The 25,578-nt window shown below is 44.1% G+C and overlaps 4 protein-coding genes across 15 annotated transcripts in view; 2 read left to right on the forward strand and 2 right to left on the reverse strand.

Moving 5' to 3' along the window:
• Positions 1-3,180: 3,180 nt before the first annotated feature.
• zgc:193593 (uncharacterized protein LOC564090 homolog) lies at positions 3,181-6,946 on the reverse strand. The gene is made up of 3 exons (XM_053881211.1): positions 6,804-6,946; positions 5,135-5,331; positions 3,181-5,062 (listed from the first exon to the last, which is right to left on the reverse strand). Exons 2-3 carry the CDS (start codon positions 5,276-5,278, stop codon positions 4,910-4,912), a joined length of 297 nt encoding a protein of 98 aa, XP_053737186.1. The 5' UTR covers positions 5,279-5,331; positions 6,804-6,946; the 3' UTR covers positions 3,181-4,909.
• Positions 6,947-9,007: 2,061 nt separating this feature from the next.
• Positions 9,008-16,056, forward strand: cmtr1 (cap methyltransferase 1). Its single transcript, XM_053880932.1, has 24 exons — positions 9,008-9,355; positions 10,007-10,105; positions 10,272-10,423; positions 10,495-10,653; positions 10,768-10,860; positions 10,929-11,000; positions 11,077-11,171; positions 11,229-11,301; positions 11,376-11,574; positions 11,662-11,780; positions 12,343-12,439; positions 12,498-12,630; positions 12,686-12,865; positions 12,936-12,992; positions 13,414-13,471; positions 13,773-13,841; positions 13,915-14,046; positions 14,114-14,239; positions 14,302-14,393; positions 14,475-14,543; positions 14,660-14,707; positions 14,776-14,888; positions 15,522-15,630; positions 15,702-16,056. The coding sequence occupies exons 2-24, from the start codon at positions 10,012-10,014 to the stop codon at positions 15,835-15,837; spliced, it is 2,475 nt and encodes an 824-aa protein (XP_053736907.1). The 5' UTR covers positions 9,008-9,355; positions 10,007-10,011; the 3' UTR covers positions 15,838-16,056.
• Positions 16,057-16,726: 670 nt separating this feature from the next.
• hebp2 (heme binding protein 2) lies at positions 16,727-20,037 on the forward strand. Of its 2 annotated transcripts, none has more exons than XM_053880290.1 (5): positions 16,727-16,780; positions 16,926-17,010; positions 17,669-17,804; positions 18,030-18,210; positions 19,457-20,036. In XM_053880290.1, the coding sequence occupies exons 2-5, from the start codon at positions 16,936-16,938 to the stop codon at positions 19,632-19,634; spliced, it is 570 nt and encodes a 189-aa protein (XP_053736265.1). In that variant the 5' UTR covers positions 16,727-16,780; positions 16,926-16,935; the 3' UTR covers positions 19,635-20,036. The 2 variants fall into 2 exon arrangements, with proteins under 2 accessions (XP_053736265.1, XP_053736264.1); XM_053880289.1 differs by having other exon boundaries at positions 16,745-16,847; positions 19,457-20,037.
• A 1,091-nt stretch (positions 20,038-21,128) lies between these two features.
• The window catches only part of nhsl1b (NHS-like 1b), a 74,484-nt gene continuing 70,034 nt past the window's right edge, over positions 21,129-25,578 (reverse strand). For all 11 annotated transcript variants that reach the window (XM_053880277.1, XM_053880280.1, XM_053880288.1 and 8 more), the window contains 2 exons: positions 25,055-25,169; positions 21,129-22,925 (listed from right to left, as the gene is read on the reverse strand). In XM_053880277.1, the coding sequence (XP_053736252.1) occupies positions 22,271-22,925; positions 25,055-25,169 (770 nt within the window). In that variant the 3' untranslated portion in view covers positions 21,129-22,270. The remainder of the gene's footprint in view (positions 22,926-25,054; positions 25,170-25,578) is intronic.

Below are 25,578 nucleotides of genomic sequence, written 5' to 3' on the forward strand. Positions count from 1 at the left end.
TCCTGAAGCAAGGTGGCGCTACATGCTGATTCAGGATAAAAGTGTCCACCTAATGTAATTTAATAGTGCAGCAGCTGACACAAAGCGCTGTAGTCTGTTGTCCTCCAGTGACCTTTGACACTGAAGGTCATCAGAGGGTCAGCGGTTCACTTCAAACTGCTCTCACAGGCCTGAGTCGCGCAGCATGTCCAGAGCAGACTTCAGTATCTGGGTGGCCCTGACAGCGCCGATACAGCGACTCATCGGATTTCTCACCGCAGACAACCCGATTTGTCTCAGGAGCAGTCGACTCTGAAGTCGACAAAGACGCTCGTCTTGAGTCATTGTTGACCTTTTTAGTCAATGGAGCCGTTTCGTGCTGACAGTGCTGTTTACTGTCGGATGAGGAGGAACAAGACGTTCCATTCGTAATGTTTGTCATCGTAGCAGCAGATGAAGCAGTAGAAGTGTTGGACAGAAGTATCAGTGAGAGCAGCAGGTGACATGGTAGCAACTGCATTCTACCATTGAGACAACCACAAAATAAAGTAGTTTCAAGCGCCTTCAAATATCTGAACCTGGTTGGAAGCTCAATAGCCAAGAATGCTGGGAAATTACATGCATGTATTTAAGTAGTCAAAGTGTAAAACATCGTGCTGACTCATGAGTTCTTACTTACTTTTAAATATTTGTCTTTAACACTTTTTCCTTAAACACTGTCAGATTAGTGAGTTCTAAAATCGTACAGAGACCCAATGAGTCTTTTCTTTTTTTTCTTCATTTTAAAGTCGTCGTGTTGCAGTAATACAAGACTACATTGCAAATATATATATATATAATAACGAAGTAGACATTTATTTATTTATTTTTACATTGTATCTATTTTTTATGTTCAGTATAACTTGTAAGACACTGAATAGAATTCCTGTATATAATTACTTTTATACTTGAGTGTTACACTGATCCTGTGTTAAAAATAAATCATTAGCGCCTGAGCACGAAGTGTGTTTGGCTCAGCTGAAGAGAGAGCGAATATTTAAACAAGGCTAAGCTCTTCCTCCGTTGGACAAGCCATTTAAAGAGAGGAAGAATGTGCTGTGTCACTGAGAATGGACACACGCAGGGAAGCACTCAAGCCCATTAAAGCCTTCCACTCGGGTTAAAAGAATTGCTCGGTCACAGCATGCGCGTCCGTGTGTGTTTAAGGTTGAGGTCGTGTTTACCTGCTTCATCCAAGACGTTTGGAGGGAAACACAAACATGCAGTATAAACCTGTGTTAAACATGAAGCTCACATTGTAAGTGGAGAAACAGTGGCTAAACTTGAATGAGCTCAGATCCTGTGGTCACAGCAGGTTAGTCATTGATATAAACAAATCCCTTCCTGAATGGCATAACTCAGAAGAGTAGTAGAAAACATTGACTTTTTTTTGCATACGGTTAACTGAAGTATTTAAGCACATTGATTTGATTTATTAAAATACTTGAGTATATTATTATTTTCTTTTTTTCTGATAGAACAAAAGGATCCATCACATGAAAAAGTACATTGTTTAAACAACCAACCAAACAACAAACTAATATTATGGGTATATTATATTAATATGATACTTGCATTTATACTTTTTTTTCCAGCATTTGATATACTGTATATATAAATATTGGAAAATAAGTTCAATATTCTTAGTATAGAATTGAATGTTATTACTAGAGAGAAGAACAAGTAGTGTATAATTCTGTATTTTAAGAATAAGTATAACGCAAATGTGTCAACAGTTTTGAGTAGAAGAAGGAAAACATGTTTGATAGATTGTTGTTGTGGATTTTTTTTGTAGAAAATTGATATTATCATGAAAAAGAGCTCCAGATGAAGAGATCATGTGACAGTCTGAAAGATATGCTATGTCTTCTTGCATCCGCGTGAACAATGATCCAGATCTACCTGGAGGCGGTGTATCGGCTTGCTGTTTGAGTCCCACCATATGATCGCCTGCTTCAATGTAGCGCCTGAGGGGAACAAATCAGAGTACATACCAATATATCAGGCTTCTCCAGCTACTGGCTTCCTATTGATACTTTGAGAAGGATACATCAGTTTGGAGGGTTTAAGAAGAGCTCACAGCCATGTCCTCACTCCTCTCATCCTTTAGACATTGAGCTCTTTGTGGCTTCACCCAGAAGTCTGAAACAAGACCCTGAATCCTGCGAAGTCCCTTGCACAATACGTCTTGTGTGCGTGTCTGTGGGTCCCTGACGAGTCTCCTCCTGGAGGCTGGGAACCTGATCGAGTGCCCGGACACACCGGCACGTCAGGTCTGCATAACAAGCGTGTGACTGTGAAAGTGCAGTGGACGGTGCTGTTGGGGGTGACAGGCTTACTTTTTTCTCAGTAAAGCCCGAACTGTAAGATCTGATTAAAGACTGTAGCCTTGAGTGACGTCCTTTAATGTAGCCATGCAAAGCAGCTTACACCGGTACTGGGTCAGAACCCTGGGCCTTGAACCGGAACCGCTGGTAAAGGACATGAAAACTATCTATCTATCTATCTATCTATCTATCTATCTATCTATCTGTCTGTCTGTCTGTCTGTCTGTCTGTCTGTCTGTCTGTCTGTCTGTCTATCTATCTAGCTATCTATCTATCTGTCTATCTGTCTGTCTGTCTGTCTATCTATCTATCTATCTATCTATCTGTCTATCTGTCTGTCTGTCTGTCTGTCTGTCTGTCTATCTATCTATCTATCTATCTATCTATCGATCTGTCTGTCTGTCTGTCTGTCTGTCTGTCTGTCCATCCATCCGTCTAACAGAATCCACAGTCAACCAACCATCAGGTCTCACATCATGAAACGTGTGACCTTCAGGCCGGTTTGGCTTCACTTTGTACTCCTTGATTCAGCAACCTGAGGAATAAAAGTTCAGCATGATTCACAAGCAGCTCCAGTTGAGGGTTGAGCGGCGTCTGTGCAGAAGTCTGTGCTGCTATCCAGTGGACAAGTTGTGCATTTCTATGGTGGGTCATTTTTACTTTACGAATGAGGAAATGTAAATTAAACACCCCTTGACATAAAAGTGAACTTCTTAAGTCAGAGTTATCTCCATTTTATCTGGTCACAATATTAATTTATTCTCATTCTCCGATTCGAAGCACATATATATATAATATATCTTGAATTATATCATGTCATTCGACCCAGAGATCACTGTGGAATTATTACAAATTTCTTTTATTGGAATAACAACAGAATAACAAAAGTATTCAAGGTGCTGTAGTACAGTAAGTGACAATTCAATCTTTTCATGTTTAGCAGCTACTCATACACAACTTGAGAAAAAAAAACATATTTACACTGATCATTCAAAACCTTCATCTGCACGTCCCATGTCTTCAAGAGCTGCTCTGTCACGTCTCCATTTCAGGGTCAGTGACCCTCCTCACCTAAGCCAGGCCCAAAAGAACAAGCATGCTAATCAGATCAAGGCTGCTCTGTGACCTGCTTCCCCATGAATCTCCCTGTTGATCCAGTCTTTATTCCCGGCCAGGGCCAGGACATGTCTGTGCGTCACAGTTACATTCAACTGCTGTCGAGGACTCGCTCGGAACATCACGTAAAAACTGACTAAGTTAAGAGACCTCTGAGGTCAGGCAGCTAGATTCATCTGGAGCGACAGAGGCGCGCAACTGGGTGAGATCCGGGTGGGTTTGCGTGCTGATCCAGGTGAGTCCAGGATGGCCGTCCAGGCTCCCCGGCTACAGGGCAGCGCGTCATCCAGCTGGATGCCACCCAGTCCAGCTCGCAACAAAAGCTGGCAGCGCCCTCAGTCGAGTTCTACTAATCTCTGGCAGCATCAAAGTGAACTGTACATTGTACATCATCAAGTGCAGGTTATTTACAAAACACGTGCAAAGTCGCAAGTCACATTTGCCTGACACTAAAATGACAGGAAGTTGAATGGGCCGACGCTCATGAGTGGTGCACTTCAAGAGCCCCTTAATCGGACGATTGCGGGAGAAATCTTATTTAATGGAGCCTCCAGTAGCTGTGACAGAGAGACACATGGCAAAATGATATGTAGCCTGAGTAAAAATGATATTTATGCACATTATTGTCCTTAAAAATATATATAAATAAAAAGAAATAAACACTTTAGAGAATGGGGTCCAGCCTTGCAACAAGTAAAATAAATTAATAAATCTTAATTCCCAAAAATCATGCTGTTAATTCACTCTGAATATTAAAAAGAAGATTTGTTGAAAAATATCATTTTAAAGTTTGCCAAAATAGGTTGTAAAAAGACGTGGAGTCTCGGTGCCACAGGTTTACGTGCACCCCTGGAACATATGTCAAACTCGAGGCCCAGGGTTCATTATATTTCAGCAATATCTAGTTATTTAAAAAGTGCATTCAAAAGTGCAGTAAAAACGTGGTCACTGCAAGCAGAGTTGAGTCTCGTAGTATCCAACAATTAATACTACATTTACACAAGTGCTGGTTATACGCAATACAGTACACAGTTTGACCTGTTGTGACACAGCATGTAGCTTGAGGGCAAAAATCTTCTCGATAGTATATTGAATCAATGAATTAGATTTCCCGTCTGGAGCTCCAACTGGAGGCCACATGCTGAAACTTGATGATATAATTGTGAGCCGTTTGGTGAGCAACTTCAGCATCATGTTGCGTTGTGATTATAAATTGAGTGGTGTTTTTAATTTGAGAGATTCGGACTGATCTTGGAAACAGCTGCAGGACATCACTTCAGGGATCAGGATGAAACAAATGTTTTTTCTTGGACTGGGATGTGAGATAAAAAAGCCAAAGGCGACTATCCGATCTCAAAAGACGGTGGTGATGGGTGGTTTGAAGCTGTGTCGTGAGTGATGTCGATGGTTTCTCTTCACTGTTTCTGCTGCTTGCATCTCCTCCCTGCTCATCTGAAGAGGTGCCTGGAGGGCTTGCAGTGCAGAGTGAGCTGGCGGGAGCTGTAGCCTGACACGCCGATGCCCATGAAGCCCAACAGGACGGCCATGCGGGGCATGACGGGGCTCTCCCGGCTCTGCAGCACAGTCTGCGCTGCCTGAGTCTGAAAGAGAGAGCATGGGTCACCACCTGCCCCAGCACCGCCTCTGTTGCCACGACAACCACTCCCAGGCACCATCATCGCCAGGGTGAAGGCTGGTGACCGCATCCTCCGTGTCTGGGCAATGGAAGAGTCCTTAAAGACCTGGGTCTGGTCGCAGGCCTTCCTCATCCCGGCGATGGTTTTACCATACGGGAAGAGTCGTGCAAGTAACTCCATTTTGTTTTGAGTCAGTCTGTGTTCCTCTGTGAGTGTGGAGTGTGGAGCCTCCCCTAAAGTCAGATATGAAGTCAGTTAATACAGACTCTACTAAATTCCCTGCCAGAAAATCCTCAACATAACTGAACCCTCGAGGAGCAGCCACACACAAGTGGTGGCGATCGTCCCATTGACCCGCTCCTCAGGGACGACGCCTGCATCGACCACGTACGTGATGTAACAGGCTTAGCCTAAACTGCCCCACTTTATTAGCCGAGTCTTATCCCACATGATGATGTGACAGACGGATGACACACAGCTGCACACGCACTCCTCTAAATGGAGCTGCAGGTTTCAGAAATACCCACCAGGAGCATGAGTTTGGTGGCTGAGCTCTGGAGATCCTATTAGAAGGCATTTAGCTGACCCCGGGAGCTGTTGCATTCCTGCTCCAAATCCACTCAAAGACAGGCTGCTGCTGTCTCTAATCCTGACACCACAAACACCAGCCACACACACAACTGTTTCAACACATTTTTTGTTGTCAGTGTATCTTGTTTAACTGTCCATTAATTTAAAATGTTTACTTTCATTTTAGCTCTTCAAATTTAGATGTTATTTTTCATAACTGACTGTTATTTTCATGTCTTTCCCTCTTGTAATAGTGTCATTATTTTCAGTCTCACACTGAATTTATTATATTATAAATAAATATATATATTATGTCAGTATCTTAGTAATTATTTGTGTTAATGTTTGTTTGCTTTTTTAAATTATCATACTTAACATCTAGTTGATATGAAATATTTCAAGCCTTCAGATTTCCATATGGTAGAAGATATATTGTTTGAATTTATCTTTGTCTTTAATTTAATGATTGTTTTGTATTTTTAAGACAAGTATAATAAACATAATTTTACACATCTATAAATTGCTTAAATAATTGTACATTATTGAACACCAGCTCAATTTATCAAGCTATTTTTCAAATCACATACAAAAAATATGGACATGTTGCTTAGTGCATATCATTTGCTTCATGTTATTTGACTTGACATTGCAGACACTTGTTTATACACTTTTGAGCCCTCGCCACTTTAACATAGTTTTACTGAACTTTACAAGAACAAATGAGATAGCAAGCATGCTAACAAGGTATTATTTATAATTGGTGAAGTCATAAATGTACTTTTCAAAGTATATATTACACTGCATGGAGAGGCACATTGTTCAGATGAAGTGGCCTCTGTGTTTGTTTTAGTCGTGAAATCCACACAAACTCAAAGCAAACACTCCTCGTTGACAAGCCTCCAGTGAGCTTTGAACCAGGGACCTAATTATTTAGATGCAACGGAGCAAACACACTCCACTGTGCTGTTCTTGTTTATCTTTATTTACTCAAATAAGCATCTGTTTTGACTCTACAGAAAATAGCTCAGAGACTCTACAGAGGGATTTGACTTGTTTATCAGAGGATCTGTTCCATCACACATGTCCCTGCTTTTAACATCCATCGAATTAGATCACCTGAAATCATCTTACGCACCTGAAGGTATCGAATATATCCAGGGGTCAGTCGAGGGATGCGGAAAAACATCTTGGCACAGCCGAGACCCCAGTTGAGAGCCCACCTCTGAGGACGTCCTGCCTGGCAACTCGAGTCCCTGTCTGCTGTTGTGAAGGTCTGCAGGGAGGCAGCGGCCCCCTCACTCATACACGCCTCTGAAGCGCTGCCGTCAGGGACTCCACAGTGGTTTATAAAGACCAGCCGGTCACATGGGCTCCTGCTCAGGTGTGCGCTGGTGTCAGTCTGGGATTAGCAGAGACGCTGCGGCTGTGCTGGATCCATTGACTGAGTGGTGGCATCAGAGTTGAGGGATAGAGCCACCTAAACCCATTTGGGAGAACAATGTCACGCTGCGATGACGTCTGCTGCATCAGCAAGGGTCAAGAAGACAATACACTGGAATTAGCCAGGAGACAGAAGGGGTTTAGACGAGGGTGTGTTTTTAAACCTACATCCAATATCTCCACGCAGCCCTGGGTCTTTCTTCTGTAATGTTCGGCAGCTTCAGGACTTGAAAGTATCTTCAGGGACTGTGTGTGTTTTGACTTAAAAGACGACAATAACCACCTCTGAAATGATGACAGATGACAACCTGTGCCATGGTTCACTTCAAAGATCACTCAGATGTTGGGCAGGGAATGATTTTGTCCCTATGTTGTCCCTCTGTCTTTCCTGGAAAAACAGGTATTTATATATTAAGTATTTATGGTGGCCGGATGCAGGGGTCACCCTGGACAGAGAGACAGTCCATGACAGGACAACAGTGGACACACAACAGGCTGAGACTGTCCGTTTGCATGTGTTATCTTCTTACTGTCAGGAACGTATAGAGTTCCTTCTAAGAGGGATTTCACACACGCAACATTGGAAACATGCGATGCACGTAATGGTTTGACCCAAGGGATAAACATGAATGGAAGATGAAGTATCTCTTTAACTACATTAGATGACATTTTTTTCTTCAGAAATGCAATTGTTTTTTGTTGTTCCACTCGGATATGGAAATTAAGAGCAGACGTTGTTATTCCCAACTTTGTTATTTCCTTGCAGTCACTAATTCAGTTATATTTAGGATGTGCTGTTCCTCCATTATCTGCCCTGTTATAAAACCACATCTGGTTGGTAGTAATTTGATCCTGATGAACAGGAAGAGCCAAGTCTGAGATTAAAGAACACGATGAAGATTAATTATGAATTTAAAATATTGCTCTTCTCTATTGTTTATTTTTGTGTATCAATGGGAATAAAATACTCAACAAATGTAAAAAAATAACTATGTTCCTCCAACATCTGAAAGAGAATTAGTGTATGAGAACATTTAAAATGAAGAAACAATGACATTTTAAAAGAATCTTAATCTACAGTATAGTGCATCACAGCACAACTGGTTCTTTAATTGTTGTCACAGACAGCTTTGCTCATTGACGGACATGCCAAGATTGGATTAGCACAATCTGACAAACACGCCAAACTGAACATGCACAAGACACCCTGGCTAAACTTTTAGAATAGCACAGAGATCAATCTTTCAAAAATATTTATGGATTTAGTGGATTAACTTTGTTTTCTTGCACAAATACTGCAGTTGATTAGAGCGATGGAACGTTTTTTTTTAATAAGCTTTATTTAATTATTTATTTATTTATTTTTATCTTCACCTCAACATTAAAATAAATATTTATTGGCATTGCAGTATGAAGACCATCAAGAGGACGTGATGTCATCTGTGGTTGACTGGTAAACAATGAAGTTGAATTTAAAAAAAGGAGATTATCAGGTTGGCTGCAGAGTGACATCATTGTCTTGCCCAGATTAACACTTTAGAAAAGCATCAACATCATGCATTCTGAGTGCAGGTGAGCAAATATTTAGAACAAATCAATTAAATCAGATAGGATCAGATAAATAAAACTGCAGTGAAAGTAACAAGCGCTACAATGTGTTGTAAATAAACATCTACTTATGTGTTGAACACAACAGAAAATAGTGAATATAATAATGGAAAAGTAGAAAATTACCTAGCCTTTAATTTAACGACATTTAAAAAAACAGACTAAATATTAGTGAACTGTTTGCCGTTATTGTACAGTATATAATGAGACTAACAAAGGCCATCTACTCTATGACTAAACATTGACACTCCGATACAGTGGGGGGCAGTGTTCTCCTCACCGAGACTACAGTCTACCAATAAAATTAGAGGAGGGAGAAAGCGCTAAAAGCGAACGCGTGCTAAAATGTGCTAACTCTCTATTATTATTAAAACTATTCCATCTGAATTAGTAGTTCTGTCAGGGTTTTCCGAATTTTCCGGATCAATTTCCCGTGGAACAGTGGAATAGCCCTCTCTGCTGTTGTCTACCAGCTAAGCTAAATGCTAAAGCTACGCAGTTTATTTTTAGGAGAAATACGAGCCGACAGAACCAGTTCTTCGGGCTTCTATATAAAAGTGTCTCTAATCCCCAACGAAGGAATGGACTGACTTTACCTCACAGTATTATCTGACTGCCGCTAACTTCTACACCACTGAGGTAAAGGGTCTTGTTTACATCTTCGTAAGTGACGTGCAGTAAACACGGGGTGTTTATATAATGGATGCTGCTCTCATGTGTACATTGGTTGTTCCCACACACTTCACAAGGTTTCCCTCTTGCATTATTAAATTGGCATTAGAAAATGAAATACATGTCTTGTACCATTACAAATACATCCAAAATACGTCACCAGAATATTCATTTGGAACTTAAAATAAATTGTAGCTGTTGTTTGGGGGTGGTTAGTTATGTATTTGCCTTGATATATGAATGATGCTACAGACAGTTGCACACGACTCCTAAAATCCTCATTTGTCAAGATCAACTGTATTCACTTTTTCTTTCTTTTAAAATGGTCTTGGGTTGTAGAATGGTTATGCTTTTCTTATTTCAAATTCATCAATCTGTACCTCAGGTATGTCAGCGATGACTAAAAAAAATGTTAGCTTTGTTTTGATAGCTTTTCTGGATGATGGTTTATATGAGCTCCAAGTAAATTATTGACATAATTGGTGGCAATAATGTGATATGACTATGTGTCTAATGTTAGTACTGTGCTGCACTGTGCGGTTTTAGTTCCTTTCCAAGATTCTGTTCTGAATTGCTGCTTTGGTAATGTAATCTAACTCTAGTGTTGCTTCCATGCAGCAACCATGAAGCGAAGAGCAGAGCCCTCGTTGTTGATGCAGCAGAAGAAGCACTGTGTTGACAGCAGCTCAGACGATGAATCAAGATTATCAAGACAAGGTGACACTCTAAAACAAAACATTTCACTACCATTTTTCAAGTCAAATGTTATTTATTATACAAGTGCACACTGATAGTCATTTACTACAGTGTTTCATAATGAAACTTTCAAATGTATTTTTTCCTATTTAGCCCCTTGTGTTTTTCTTTTGTTTACTGAGAGCAGACTCAAGCCAGAATGACTCCCTCAGCAGCGACCCAGAGGACCACAGGCCTGGTTTCTCTATGCCCTCTTTATCTTTTAAGCCTCAGGACACGGACACGGCACCGCCGCAAACCAAGTTCTCCATGTACAACAGCGTGTCGCAGAAACTCATGGTGAAGTTGTAAAAAACACTGGGTGATTCCCAGCAGTGGAGGGAGCTTACCTTGTTCCTCTGCCATCGCAGGCCAAGATGGGCTTTCGTGAGGGTGAAGGTCTGGGGAAATTTGGTCAGGGTCGCAAGGAAATTGTTGAGGCGTCCACACAGAGAGGGCGACGCGGTCTTGGCCTCACACTTCAAGGCTTTCAGGGAGAGCTCAACGTAGACTGGCGAGATGAACCTGAGGTAATGGATGACTGTCAATACTATTCATACAAATAATGCAAATGACAAATGTCTGTTTATACTTGTGCCTGCTTTATCCTGTAACTCACTCTGTGCCTACCTCCGTGTGTGCAGCCAAGTGCCGTCGAGAAAGTGGAGTGGTTCCCGGAATGCACTACTGAGACTCCAGATGCAAATGAGCTCAGGGACTGGATGACACTTGGACCAGTAAATATACGCTCTGACGCATGAGTACTACTTTTGTCGCTGTACCTTCATCTAATTAACACTTGCAGAGGAAACTGAAGATTGAGGACGAGACACAGTTTTGCACTGAAGATCTGCTGCACACTCTCTTGAGGTGCAAGGTGAGCAAGTAACTTGCATTACCGTGTTTCCAGCAGGGCCGGAAATTACTCGGCAAACCTTTGTTGTTCTATGCAGTCTGTGTTTGATAACCTGGAGGGCGAGGAGATGAGGAGAGCACGGACCCGGTCTAACCCTTATGAAACTATCAGAGGAGGGATTTTTCTCAACAGGTTGGTGTTGCATGAGATGTATTGGAAATTGGAAATTTGACATGTTTTTCTCTTCAGAGCTGCGATGAAAATGGCCAACATTGACACCTGCTGTGACAACATGTTCACCAACCCAAAGGACTCCGACGGGGTGAGTGAGAGAGTCAGCAGCTCGAGTGACATTCACCTGAGCCATCGTTCACCAAAACAAATCTGATGATGTAGAAACCTCTTACGAACAACCACGACAACGAGCTGCTGTACTTCGGGGACGTCTGCGCCGGACCTGGAGGCTTCTCCGAGTACATCCTGTGGAAGCGGCGCTGGCACGCCAAGGGCTTTGGCATGACCTTGAAGGGGCCATGTGACTTTAAACTGGAAGATTTCTACGCTGCGCCGAGTGAACTGTTTGAGCCGTACTACGGTAGGGATGAGGCATTTCCCTTTGTGGTCACATGGTTTTGGTTCACCTGGTTCACCTGTGACAATAATACAATGTTGTGTTGGACAGGTGAGGGGGGGGTGGACGGTGACGGCGACATCACTCGTCCTGAAAATGTTACAGCCTTCAGAAACTTTGTTCTGGAGAGCACAGAGAGAAAAGGTCTACACTTCCTCATGGCCGATGGGGTGAGAGATCCTTCCTTTGTTTTGCTTCGTGTTTTTGGGCAAACTTACACCAATTTTGCGATTTTATTTTTACTTAATAATATGTCACTACATTTATTTCATCAACATCATTCAATAGCTTTTAAGCATTGGAAACTATTGAGCAAACTTGGACACACCAGGTGGCGTCCTGGATCCTGTTTACACAACACACTGTAGTGGTGAAGAATAGTAGCAACACACTGATAAATACTTTTATGTCGATGCTACCTAACAATAAATGCCAGAGCGGGACGACTGATGAAGCACTGGAAGCACTCTAAATAGCATTTTTAAATCACTATCAAAACACAAAAACGTCAATATACTCAAGAAGTATCCACAGAACATAACAACAAATCAGTGAACACAACAGCGCACAAATGTTCTGAAGAACACCCTGAAAACACGTACCTCAGCTCGACTTGGTCTCACACAAATACAAGTCAGTTGATTAGTTTTCACACAGATCTCGGCGTCCCAGTGTTTTCCTGTTTATTTATTTCTTCTGTTGTGAGAGGGTTATTTGGGTGTGTGTTTTCAGGGTTTCTCTGTGGAGGGTCAGGAGAACCTCCAGGAGATCTTGAGCAAACAGCTGCTCCTCTGTCAGTTCCTCACCGCTCTGTCGACCCTGCGGACAGGTGCGCACCCCCAAATTCATTTTAAATCTTGCAGCTCCTCATTCCCGGTCTCCTCCAGGTGGTCACTTTGTCTGCAAGACTTTTGACCTCTTCACGCCCTTCAGCGTGGGCTTGGTCTATCTGCTCTACCTGTGCTTTGAAAGGATCTCGCTCTTCAAGCCTCTCACCAGCAGACCTGCCAACTCGGAGAGGTGCGACTGTCACTGCGTCCAGCGCAGCGTGGCACTGACCACCTTCCTCCCGCAGGTACATCGTGTGCCGCGGCTTGAAGCCTGGGTCCGACGCGGTCCGAGAGTACATGTTCAGAGTCAACCTGAAGCTGAATCAGCTGAGGAACACAGACACAGATGTGACAGACGTGGTGCCTCTGGACATCATCAAAGAGGACTCTGACTTTTTCAAGTTCATGGTCAACTCTAACGAAAGGTGGGGCAGCAGCATGGAGCTAAGCTCTTCATATAATCCAAAGCAAGTGTTGACGGGTGTCTGTTTGCAGCCTGTGCGCGGTGCAGATCAAAGCTCTGGCCAAGATTCACGCCTTCGTCATCGACCCGTGAGTGTTCCACCACAATCCCACGCAACCTCCACTTCTCTGAAGAGGATGGTGGTCAACATGATCTGTACATTTATGATGGATGACCAGCACGTTCTGTAATTCTGGCTGGACAAGAGTTTCGCCTTGTGCTGGCACCAAATGCTGATGAAACTTTGATCAGCTCCAGCAGACAGTACACAGATGCTCATCAAGGTTCCTCATCTGAACATGTTTTCGCTTTGAGGCTGTAAAAGGAAAAACATGATCAATTTAAGACGCAGTTTTACTCTGATTTGAAAACAGTATAATGAAGAGAAATGACACACATTCATCAACTCCCTTCAACACTTTGAACACATGAGTGGAGTTAGCAGAGCGTGTGAGTCTCCAACCTGCTGGAGTTGTTTTGCTTTTCTCACGGATCTGCCTCTGTGTCCAGCACTCTCTCAGAGCCCAGGCAAGCCGACATACGGAAGGAGTGTCTGAAGATCTGGGGGGTACGTGACTGACTTATGTTCCAAACATCACTTCGGTTGAGCCGGTGAATGAGCGCCCCCATGTCAGAGCCAGAGCTCCGTTTGGTCCTAGCACTCCAGAGCTGTGCAGCTCTCCTCCCCAGAACGATCCCATATTGTCTGCTGTTAATATGCCACCAGTAAAAACCTTCACCATTCATTGTTCTGGTCCCACTGCAGCAGTGGAAGCTCTTGATATTGCTGACTCAGCGATTGAGTGTGACCTGCTGCTGCTTACAGTAGGAGACTGTATGAAGTGACCAGTTTGTCCGCTTCCCCTCAGGTGCCAGATAAAGCCCGAGTCACGCCGGCCTCCTCAGACCCCAAGTCCAAGTTCTACGAGCTCACTAAGGTCTGCGCCATGATGAAAATGTTAATCACGAGTCGAAATCATCAGCTGGATCTTCTCCAAAACTTGATTTCAGAACCCAGATCTGGAGTCGTTCCAGTGTAAGGTCACAGCGCTCAACTCCACCACCCTGGAGAAGCTGCGCCACATCCTGGACCACCGCTGCATCGTGGGCGGAGGGGAGCAGATCTTCCTGCTCTCCCTGGGGGTGAGTGCACATGCGGCAGCGGCGGTCGTGGCGTGACTCGCCTCATCTCCGCCTCTGTGCCGTGCAGAAGTCTCAGATCTACACCTGGGATGGAAAGATGCCCCTGCGCTGGAGGAAGCTGGAGAACTTCAAGCTGGAGCTGCCCAGAGACACTCTGCTGAGCGTGGAGATCGTGCAGGAGCTGAAGGGCGAGGTGGGAGTCGGACCCCAACCGCTGGGATCCCAGGCCACGGTTTCACCTCTGTCCGCTTCCAGGGCAAAGCTCAGCGCCGAATCAACGCCGTGCATGTGATGGACGCTCTCATCATCAACGGCACTGACGTCAGGGATCAGCACTTCAACCAGAGGTGAGGACGCTTCCCCTCTGCTGCCCCCCATCCCCACCCCCGCTCCTCCAGCTGAGCTGTGTGATGTTGACCTCTGCGCAGGATCCAGATGGCCGAGAAGTTTGTGAGGGCCGTGGCCAAACCCAGCCGACCCGACATGAACCCCATTAGGTATCAGGTTCAGCAATATTCATTTAAAAAAAAATTATATTGTGGTGCTATGATTGGAACGAAGCTCCAGAGTTAATATTTGTGGCCGCTTTTAATCATCTGTCGCCTCCTCACAGAGTGAAGGAGGTTTACCGGCTGGAAGAAATGGAGAAAATATTTGTCAGGTACAAACACGTGGTGCTCGAGTCATGCCAGAGCTCTCTTGTTAAAAATCCCCCTCTGGTGGTTCCAGACTGGAGATGAAGGTGACCAAGAGTTCAGGCGGTGTCCCGCGTCTGTCCTACACCGGCAGGGACGACAGGCACTTCCTGCCCACGGGCCTCTACATCATCAAGACCGTCAACGGTGTGTTCTTGTATGGACCAGTCCTTGACAGGACAAGGCCTTGTGGGGACAGTTTGGCTGGTCCACATGGGGTTTTCAGGGTTACAACGTCAGGGGTTCAGCTTGGTTCAGGTTAGCCATGTGTTTTGGACGGTTAGGTTTACAGTGAGAGGCTGGGGAAAGGGTTATGATAATGAGAGGTCCTCACAAAGATAGATACCAACGTCTGTGTGTGTGTTCTGTATGCTTTTCTCATTATTATTATCATAGTATTGCTTTTTAAATGAACCAAGAATCAAGTTGTACTGGTTTATATGCGATTGAAGTGTTGCCTGTATTTATTTAGTTCATATAGGATCCACAAGATGGCGCCAAATCTTAATGCACGGGATTTGTACTGGCTGAACTGGATTTCCCTTTTTAAATAGCGTGTGTGAATTTGAAGCCTAAGTTTGACTCTGAAACTCAGCAACGAGCCCAGTTGCACCAGCTCCAACAATGGAGGCCTTATTCAGTGACTCAAGCCCATTGTTTCCACTGAGCTGTACAGAAGAAAAGAAGAGGCCGGTGGTTATAATGTTATGGCTGAACACTGTCATGTGTAGAATGTCATGGGGCGCAGGTCAGGTCAAATCTCTCCTCTGTCCCTCTCAGAGCCCTGGACCATGGCCTACAGCAAAAACTCCAAAATGAAGTTCTTCTTCAACAAGACCACCAAGGAGTCCACCTATGCAATGCCCCCAAATGCCGCCTCGCCTTTCCAGTGAGTCCCACCAGCCGCAGGCTCCGAGCGAGGCCTCGCCCCGTCCTGCTAACCTGCGCCTCTTTTCTCAGTGTCTGCCACTCAGAGCGGCTCTTCTGGGCCTGGGTGGACGGGGTCATAGTTCACGACTCTCAGACCCGCGTGGATCCAGAGAAACTGTCCAAAGATGAGGTTCTGTCCTTCATCCACCAGCACCACCAGCCATGAAGCCCAAAGTCAGACTGGACCCCGCCGCCTTCTGTCATCACAATAAAACATGAATTCACCAACACTGCGTCCTCTTTTCCAGGCTCAGGTCACTGGGCTCCATTTTGTTTCTGAATACATCATTTACCTGGAAAGTTTTCTGCTCCTCAAGTGTGAATAAATTCTGAATTAAACAAAACTCAGCTGCTCATAAAAACTTGAGAACTTTGTGGTTTTCTTGTGTAAACAGTACATTTATTTCAGTGCAAATACTGGACTTGTTTTAATAAACCAACAGTGTTTTGCTGAGCACTTGTGGCTTTAGTTCGATGAGAAGAAAAGATTGATACTTTCATACTGCAACTGACACTGGAAAAACATCTTCATTAAACACATTATGAAAACGACTTTGCTTTAACATGACGTCACTGTGATAAGACGGGAATTCAGCAAAAACAGCGAGGTCGAAATTTCATTCTTTGCTTGTCTATAAGTAAATATCTTCCCAAACTACATTCTTGGAAGTGTTCGTTTGAAATGCATCAAGATTCTAACATCATCTCTGGCCGTCGTAAATCAGACATTGATTGTGCAACGAGAAAGCCAGGATTTTACGTAAAATCCTTGTGATATATTTCGGAAAAAATAAACCGTGTGTTGTTGTTTTGTAATATTTTGTTTTGAAGGCGTCACCCGAAGGATTTAGCTGAAACATTTCATCTATCGTCTTAGCTCATGATTTTAGACACATACGTATTATAATTATTATAATCTCCACAAGTCTTGACTAATCTTTTTTTCTGAAAAATATATATGTATATATAAATACATTGAACGTTTCATTTATTCATGTTGTGTAATCGACTCTTATTTTGTAAGATCACTGGCTCAGCCAATCGGAGCGCGGGTCTATAAAAACACGGAAGTGGACTCTCACCGACCACAACAACGTGCGGAGTTGCAGGTGAAACTTCGTCTTTCTCCTTCTTCACCATGGTTTTCTGTAAACTAACATTCGTCACATGCATCTTGTAAGTCTTTCTCACGTGTGACCCACGCGCGCATCTGTTGCTGCTGCTGCTGCGTCACTTGAATCACTGGTGTTTCAGCTGCCTGGTCATGTTCAAAGCGCTGGGTCAGGCGCTCCTCGGTGTCGGACTGCAGAACCCGAAGTTCGTCCCGGTGGAGACCTCGGTGAGTTGCTGTTGTCAGCAGAACCACCCCCTGCCGCGTCTCTGCTCTCTGTTTTCTTACACAGTGATTTTAGTTCTCCTAGTTCTTTGGACCCAAACTAAGTTTTAAAAATGAATATATATATATATATATATATATATATATATATATATATATATATATATATATATATATATAATTTTACTTAAGCAGTTGACCCTTCTCAAAATCTCCTTTCGATGTCTATAAATTCGACCAGTTTTTATTTTTAAAAAGCTTTAAATCTCTCCAGAAATCTTTGATGGCTCAAAACACAAGTTGCATTAGTTTTTTTTTTGTTTTGTAATATTAAAAAATAAACTTTCAACCTTTTCAATGTGTAAATAAATAAAGATTTTATTTATTTTTGAATGTTATTTATTTAAAAAAATAATAACATTTTTAATAAAGATTTTTTATTTATGTATAAATAAAATCTATAAATCTGAAAAAAAAAAAAAAATTAATGGAAAACTTTGGAAATGTTCCTCAAAGCTTCAAGACATGTGCAAGTTTAAGTGCATTAAGTGTCATACAGTGTTTTATTTTTGTTTCTTTTAACATTCCGCGGTCATTTTCAGCTGCCTTTGTCGGTCCCATCTGAACCTCCATGTTGTCGCGCGTGTGCTCGTCTCTGCAGGCCACCGACTATGAGATCCGGATCTACGTGGAGAGCAAGTGGGTCAGCACCAGCCTGCGCGGGATGGCGATGGACGAGGCCATGAACACGGGGTTCCGCAGACTCTTCAACTACATTCAGGGCAACAACCAGAACAGTGAGTGAGGGGGGCGCTGTTGCCTCCTTCTGGTGTGGGGACGGTGATGAATGGTATTGATCATGTGGGGTCCCAGGGGGACGTTGGGGGGTGATGAATGGCTGCCAGAGAAAACAGGCCTTTGTTGTTGCTCAGCAGTTTGGTGGATACTTTAGTCTTACTCGGCACTTTTCTCCGCTCCTTCCCAAACAAGCGGGTGGAGGTTCAGTGTTTAACTTTCCGCAGAGACCAAAGTGGAGATGACGGCGCCGGTGACCTGCCGGGTGGAGCCGGGTGCCGGACCAGCCTGTGAGTCCAACTTCACTGTGTCCTTCTACGTCCCGGAGCAGTTCCAGGCCGAGCCTCCTGCACCCACCGAGCCCAGCGTGTTCATCGAGACCCGCAAGGAGTTCACCGCCTACGTCAGGTGAGGACAGCCCCCGGTGATGACATCGCTGCTGCCACCTTTTTTTCTTCCTCCTCTTCTTTGTCTCACTTTTGAGTGGTGTTCAAACACTTTTGATGTTTTTTTCCCTTTTTTTTTTTTTATCAATTTATAATTTTTCTTTTCATATTGGGCTTATTTCTTTCTTATTTTTTTCCCAACTTTTGACTTCCATTTGTTTCACTCACTTAAAAAATCTTATTTTCTTTACATCTATTGCAACATAATCTTTTAAACATGTTATTTGGATTTTTAAATTGCTTTATTTTTATTTAAGATTGTTTTCCAAAATATGCTCAATTTAGTTTTTTTGTTTTGAAATTTTCTTATTCAACTCTAATTCAGTTATTTTTATTATTTCCCATTTATACTTAATGTCTTGAAGTTATTTTTAAAATGTAACATTGTTTTCGTATTTTGGTGATTTTATTTTTCTGCAGCTCTTAACTCTTTAGTCTTCCACTCCCATTATTTTGTATTTAAAATAATTTAATTTTCTCAAAATTAGTATTGCAATTGTTTCCTCTTTCAATACATACTTTTTTTTTAAATCCAAATTGTAATTTTTTGCAATTATCCTTTTTTTTTTTTTTCCCTAACTTGCATTTTTCCCCCTCACCATCTTTTATTTTAAAATGTATTTATTTTCACGTTTAAACTTTATTTTTTAGGCTTTGTTTTCATATATAATCTTTTAAATATAATTTTTATTTCTTTCGTTACTTAGTTTTCTTAAGACAAATTCTCAGGGTTTTTATTTCAGTTTTTTCCACTTTTTTCCATTTTCCCCATTTTTTAAAAACAATTCAATGTTTTCATTATTTTATTTAAAAAGTATTTTTCTGGTAGAAATTTAAATTATATTTCCTACTTTTATTGCAACTGATGCATTTTTTATAAAGGAAATATTTTGATTTTATTCCATTTTTTTCCTTTTTTTTAAACGTCTTATTAGTTAGCATTAAAATGTTGATTGAAAGATGAATGTGTTTTTTTTTCATTTTTTTCGATATTTTTTTATGACAAAATGCTATTTATTTTGCGTTTCTTTTTTCTCATTATTATTATTATTGTCAAACTGTGTTGGTTTGGTTTACTGGCTGCTGCTGCTGCTAACCAGATGCTTGCTCAGAGTCTCACACTGTGCAAGTCTTCTATTCTCATGGATGAGAAGCTCCATGGCGACCGAAGCCTCCTTCGCCGTCATGAACGGTCTCTCTTCTCTCAGGACCTTCGGCGGCTTTGCCAACGAAGAGATGAAGAAGAAGGAGCTTGTGAACCTGCTCGAGAGTCTGCGCAGAGACGCCGTGCCCTTCGTGGAGCAGCCCTACTACACCGCCGGCTACGACAGCCCCTTCAAACTGACCAACCGACGGAACGAGGTCTGGATCCTCAAGCAGGAGTAGAGGTCAAAGGTCACGTCACTAGAAACGACGCCGCTGGCGCCTTATTCAGTCTCACACTACGTTCATGTCCGTTAACCAAAGCGCGACAGTCGTCGTGCGTGTTCCAAACATGCAACTGTGTGACTAATCCTTGTTTTTACTCATTTTTGAGAGACACTTGAAGCCAATGTTTTTATTTGTGTCCCTCCTGCGAATGAAGCAGAACATCAAGGGTCATTCAACAAGTGCTGAACGAAGGTCAGTCAGAGGTCACAGGTCAGAAAGGGAATTTTAGATTCCTGTCAACAATTGACAAAGAAGAATAATGGAAAAGCTGTTTTTCACAAAGTGGTTTTACTTTGTCAAATAATAAAATATAGAACATAAACTTCCTGTTGTCATTTCTCCTCCGCCTGCCTGTAAAAGAGCTGTTTGTCATTGATTTGTGTCTGAAATTCTTATCTGCACATTAACCTTCTCTGAGCTGCTCGTCTTCTGCTGAGTCGGCGGTTTATTGCCGGCAGGTTTTGTTCCTGATATCGTGTTCGGATGCTTCAGCAGAAATCTGCTGCAGTGACTCGTCGCCGACTCGGCGTGATGAAGCCTCACAACAGGACGGAGTTCAAGACGCAATGTAAATCTCCAACCAGAAATCCATTATTAAAAATAATAATTCAACACATTAATATATAAGAAATATTTATAAATATAATAACTAAAAGGTCAATTTAGATGTTAGTTTTCTTTTTTAATTTAATTTTGAGACTTCAATGCAACGTCGGGGAAGAAAGAAAATTTGTATTTCTTATTTTTTTTATTAGTTTGTGGTATTTGTGGTATTGAAGTTTATGAAATACAAAGAACTGTGTTTTGCCTGGTCATGTTATGTCAGTTGATTGGCAGTATTTCTCATTTTCTTTATACTTCAACAACTGCAACGTAATGTTTTAATGTTTTATTTCGCTTTATTTTCATTTAGGATTATTTTCAAGACAAATGTTCAATTTAGTCTTTTTATTTTCAAATTTTCTTTGTCATTTCTTATTCAACTCTTATTTTATTATTTCCCTTTTATACAATAATTTAACTTTTTAATTTTATTAATGTTCTCTAAACTGTTGTCTTCTGCTCCCATCATTTTGTATATAAAATGATTTATTATCTTGTATGATATTCATGTATTTAGTTTTCTCCAAAATTGTATTGCAATTGTTACATTTATTATTTTTTATTCACTTCTGGTATTTAATCTCGGCATCATACAAGTTTCTGAAATATAAAGAATTGTGTTTTACCTGTTACGCACAGTCCCTCGTGTGTGTGTGTAGAACTGCTGAGTCATCGAGATGAGCGACTGTTATTCAGTTGGGAGGAGTCAGTGATGGAGCGCTGCTGTGAGCGAGCTCACTCCTGTGTTGCCGCACATGAGCTGTGTGTCCAGTGAGATGACTTGGGTGGGCGCGGCCACCATGGTGACATGCTGCCTTCACCAGAGGAACCACACAGTGGAGCCGGTTCTTAAACATCACCTTTGTTTATTACACAGAAAGGAGAGCAGCCAGAGCGACCTGTGGTGACCTCCCTGCCCCCGATCCAGAATCCAACTGCTCCATCAGAGACTCGCAGGCGAGGAACGAAGATCTCAGTCAGACCCACTTTAACTCAGCTGACCGCTACAGCAGTCACATGACTGGAAGACTTTTTTCAACACAGTTCCAGTTTTAGTGTCAATATTGTCTCTTTGAAAAAAATATTTGTTCAGTAATCAACTAAACATGTTTTGCTGGCATGAAAATAGTACCACAATATTTGAAATTAGAATTTACTGCACTTCCTTCAAATCAGGTTTATTTTGTACCTCAGTAATCGGTGATTCCAGGCATTGAAAATCTTTTTTAAAAATGTGAGTAAAATAGGATTTAATTCCTCTGGAAAGGTACTTTCTTTTGACATCTGTAATTGACACAGAACTGAAGCGGAACTATGAAGAAGTTTCACCGACCTCTCCAGCGCCCTCTGCTGGCCAGCTACTGCTCTTACAACCGCATGCTCTCACACTCCAAAACAGCAGGGGGCGCCAGACTGCGGTCAGCTGAATGAACGTGGCTGACCTGCTGTAGCAACAGTGAAAATAAATAATCTAGAAAAGAGGCGTCCTCCAGGGCGGCGAGGAACCTTAACTGTACAAAGAGTATTTACACACACACACGATATATAAAACACACCAGCAGGTCACGTTCAGGTCAAAGGTCGGCTCCGCCTCCTCTCTTTGGTGACTGACAGTAAATAAGTCTCTAAATTTCCTCTTTACAAGAATAGATTCTGTTTTAAGCCCATGAACAACGGCACATTCTTAAAAACCATTTGAACTAAAACATCGGTTCGTGTCGTGTGTGTGTATATATTATGGGATGTCTCTAGACAACATTCACATGTGGAGCACAATCGTTTGTGTCCTTGAACGCAGCGCAGTTTGACGGAGGGAACAATCTGATCGACTCTCTGACGGGAGGAAATGAACAACAGAAACGAATGATCCATTAAAAACAAGCCATGAACACAGACACCGACACAGACAGAACTTTAGGTGGACCCGGTCCATGAACATCTCACAGCAGGGCCGGAGTGTCCAGTGTTTTCTGGGCGTCAGCTGATCTCTAGCTTCTGCTCTGCTCAGATAAAGTGCCATCGGAGTCCTGGAGCACCGGGAGGCCCTGCGCCTCCAGTCCAGAGTCTGCGTAGTCGCTCTCTGCAGTCTCCCCCTCGCGCTCGCAGATGACCGTCATGGGGCTGCTGAGGAGTCGACATCGGGAGTTGTACTTGCTGCTGGCGGCGGAGGGCGGCGTGCGCGAGCGTCCGTACTTCATCCCGCCCAGCAAGTAGGACGGCGAGGTGGGCGAGGACAGAGCCATCGCCTCATGGCGGCTCCACTCGTCCAGCGAGCGCTTGGCTCGGCCCGGCGAGGAGCAGGGGCTCTGAGGGGAGCCGGGGGAGGACGGAGAGCCATTCACAGGGTCCAGCGCCGACTCGGAGCGAGTGCGCTGGAAGCGGGGGTCGGTGGAGCGCAGCATCTCGGCGGCGGACATCCTGAAGCTGGTCTCCGAGCGGCTGCCCTTCTTCAGCAGCAGGGCCTTGAAGGTGTCACTGCTGGTGGACGACTTGCGCAGGTTCCTCTGGATGGACCCTGTCTGTCGTGGGAGCGAGGACCCCACGCTGGGGGGGGCAGAGGTCGGGGTGACGGGCGGAGATTGAGACTGGCTCCTGCACTTCTCCTCCTCAGACTCTCTGCGACCCAGAACCTTCCGCTTTGACCTGGTGACCAAACACAGTTCTCATGAACATTTTGTCTCTATAATTTAGTCTGCCTTCAGCAAATGCCGCCGTCGGTTCGATGGAGAAATGAGCACAGAAAATTCAATAATTCAACTGTTGCATGTGCAGCTCTGGTGGTTGGTGTGTGTTCCACAACAGGGACTCAACATTTGTTCAGCTTCAAATCTCTGTCCCAAACTTATATACCACGTCGCGCCCCTGCGACGCCGACGTGGAAGCTTAAGAAGATACGTTTTTAGGAAGACACGCAGCAGAGGCGGCGAGCCGGAGAGAGAAAACTAATCACAAACTGGGAATCCTGCCCTGCGAGTTCTTTATCACCGGGAGTCCTCCGCCTGCTCGCGACTGGGAGGGGGGTTTACAGACACTCTTGTTTTGCAATCCTCTCGCCTCAGTTTTAGCTTCATATCGATAACACAGAGCGCATGGGGGGGGGGGGGGGGGGGGGGGGGGTGGGGGGGGGGGGGGGGGGGGGGGGGGGGGGGGGGGGGGGGGGGTGTGCTGAGTCAGCGTTTTGTTTCTGTGCCCCGCCCACTCAACATCCATTTTGTTGACGCTTGTGCGTGATGACCGCGGGCGGAGGTCACTGGTACTCGCTGTCGTTGCCTCCACATGTCCAACAGCGTGAGGAGACTTTTACAGTCGCAAACTCACCCGAGTGAGACGGAAACAAAAGTCTTTATTTAAACTTTCAAACGTTGGGAAGCCCAGAGCTGTGAGCTAAAAACAGTGGACATCCTCATGATGAAGCCCCTGGAGTTTCCGAGTGAATCACATGCGGCGCCACACTTCCCTCAGCAGGTAGGGAAACTGATCCCCCGATAAGATGAAGATAGCGCACGAGGAGTGAAGGGCGAAACCGAATTCTAAATCCTGAGATTAGATCGGAACATTTCGGGCCTCAAGGACAAAGACAGTGCAGCGCGGGCGCGAGGTTCCATTGTGAAACTTAGTGTGTCCTCGTTTCTCTGGACTCATGTGAGTGAGTTACATAAGACAGTTCCCTCTCACACACCTGAATCCATTGACCTCGAATGTCTCGCAGCACGTGAAGAACAACAGCAGTCGGGATCACAAGATGGCCTCATTGAAGGTGACGGATTGTCAAACTTCAAAGGGAATCCCTCCAGCACACACAACACAGATTTTAAAATCACACAACAAAGACTCGCGTTTGTGACATTTAAGAACAAGAGCGTGAATCATAACATTCAGCCTCTGATTGGTTCTCATTTCCCTTCTCTCCATACTGAAGGCAACTAAATGGTTGTGACGACTAACTAGTGCCAGGGCCAACTATCCTTGTCTAATGAGTCCTGCTGGAGGTTCGTCCTGGCGGGTAAACAATCCGTTGGCAGGAGAAATAAAAATCCTGTGAAATGAAATCCCGTGACGCTCCGGGGGGCGGAGGAGGGGGAGTCAGACTGCAGCTGCACGTGACCGAGAAACACAAACTGGCGCGAGGCATGAGAAATTTATGTGCCTTCTTCATGCAATATATGTCAGCTGGTAGGAAAGGGTGGGTGTGTTCGGGGGGCGGGGAGGGGATGGTCGCTAACCCAGATTACGAGCGGCTCAATAATGAATGAAGTCTTTTCTGTTCCTCCGTACGAGCGTGGCGACACACGCTCCTGTGAACATTGGACCAGCGGCTCTAGGAGCTTCATGAATCGCTGCCCCACTGACCACTGACCAGAAGCGAGCAGCTGTGACAGATGTGAGCTGGAGGACGGGACAGCAGAGCAAAGTTGTGACTGGGAGGAGGAGGAGGAGGGGGGAACGGGTGGAAAATGAGAAATCATGACGGCAGGATTGGTCGCAGGGGGATCAGGGCTGACGTCTTGAGAGACTCCAGTCAGAACTAGCAGCAAAGGCAGTGACAACGGTCCGACCAAACAACGACTCACTTCACAACTTTATCAATTCTCTACACACTCTGTGCAGCTTCATCACACCTCATCCCCATCGCTGACATCCAGGGACTTCCCCAGACTTCAGTGAGAGCGAGCGTGTGCAGGATACAAACACACACACAGACCCATCACTTCATCCCCAGCACTGTCCCGGCAGAGACAGCAGAGCTGCACAGGAGAACAGCCGAGTGGTACCTGTGAATGACAGCGAAGAGGTCCTCAGTAGTTCGGGTCCTGGTGGGAGTGGGGGTCACCATGTTCTCCCGCGGGGCCGGAGAGGATTCCGCCGTGCTGGGTTCGAACACGTCACCTGAGACGGAGGGGGGTCACAAGTTAGCCAGCGTCCTTCATCCTGTCGCAGCAGCTCCCGCCGTCTTCCTCCATCTCCTCTGTTCACTCACGTCCGCTCTGGCTGCAGGCAGCCTCACATCTCACTCTCCCATCCTCCCCTCCAAACCCTCACTACATCTGTTCCCCCTCCCTCTGATACGATGGAGCCCCTCCTCCCTCCAACCCGAAAAGCATCCCTGTAATGCTTCTCCCCCACCTTCTCTTCTCTGAGAGACAGATTCCAAGAGAGATTAACACCAACCAGAATAAATAGAAATAAGGAGGTGAGTCTGAAGAGGAGAGCTGAGGGGAGAGTCTCTGCACATGAGATGAGGAGTAGTGAGAGAATTCATGCCTGTGCTCTCAGCGATAAGCCCCTTCTTCCGCAC

The sequence above is a fragment of the Synchiropus splendidus genome, chromosome 12 (assembly GCF_027744825.2).
Source record: "Synchiropus splendidus isolate RoL2022-P1 chromosome 12, RoL_Sspl_1.0, whole genome shotgun sequence".
Taxonomy (NCBI): Eukaryota; Metazoa; Chordata; class Actinopteri; order Syngnathiformes; family Callionymidae; genus Synchiropus; species Synchiropus splendidus.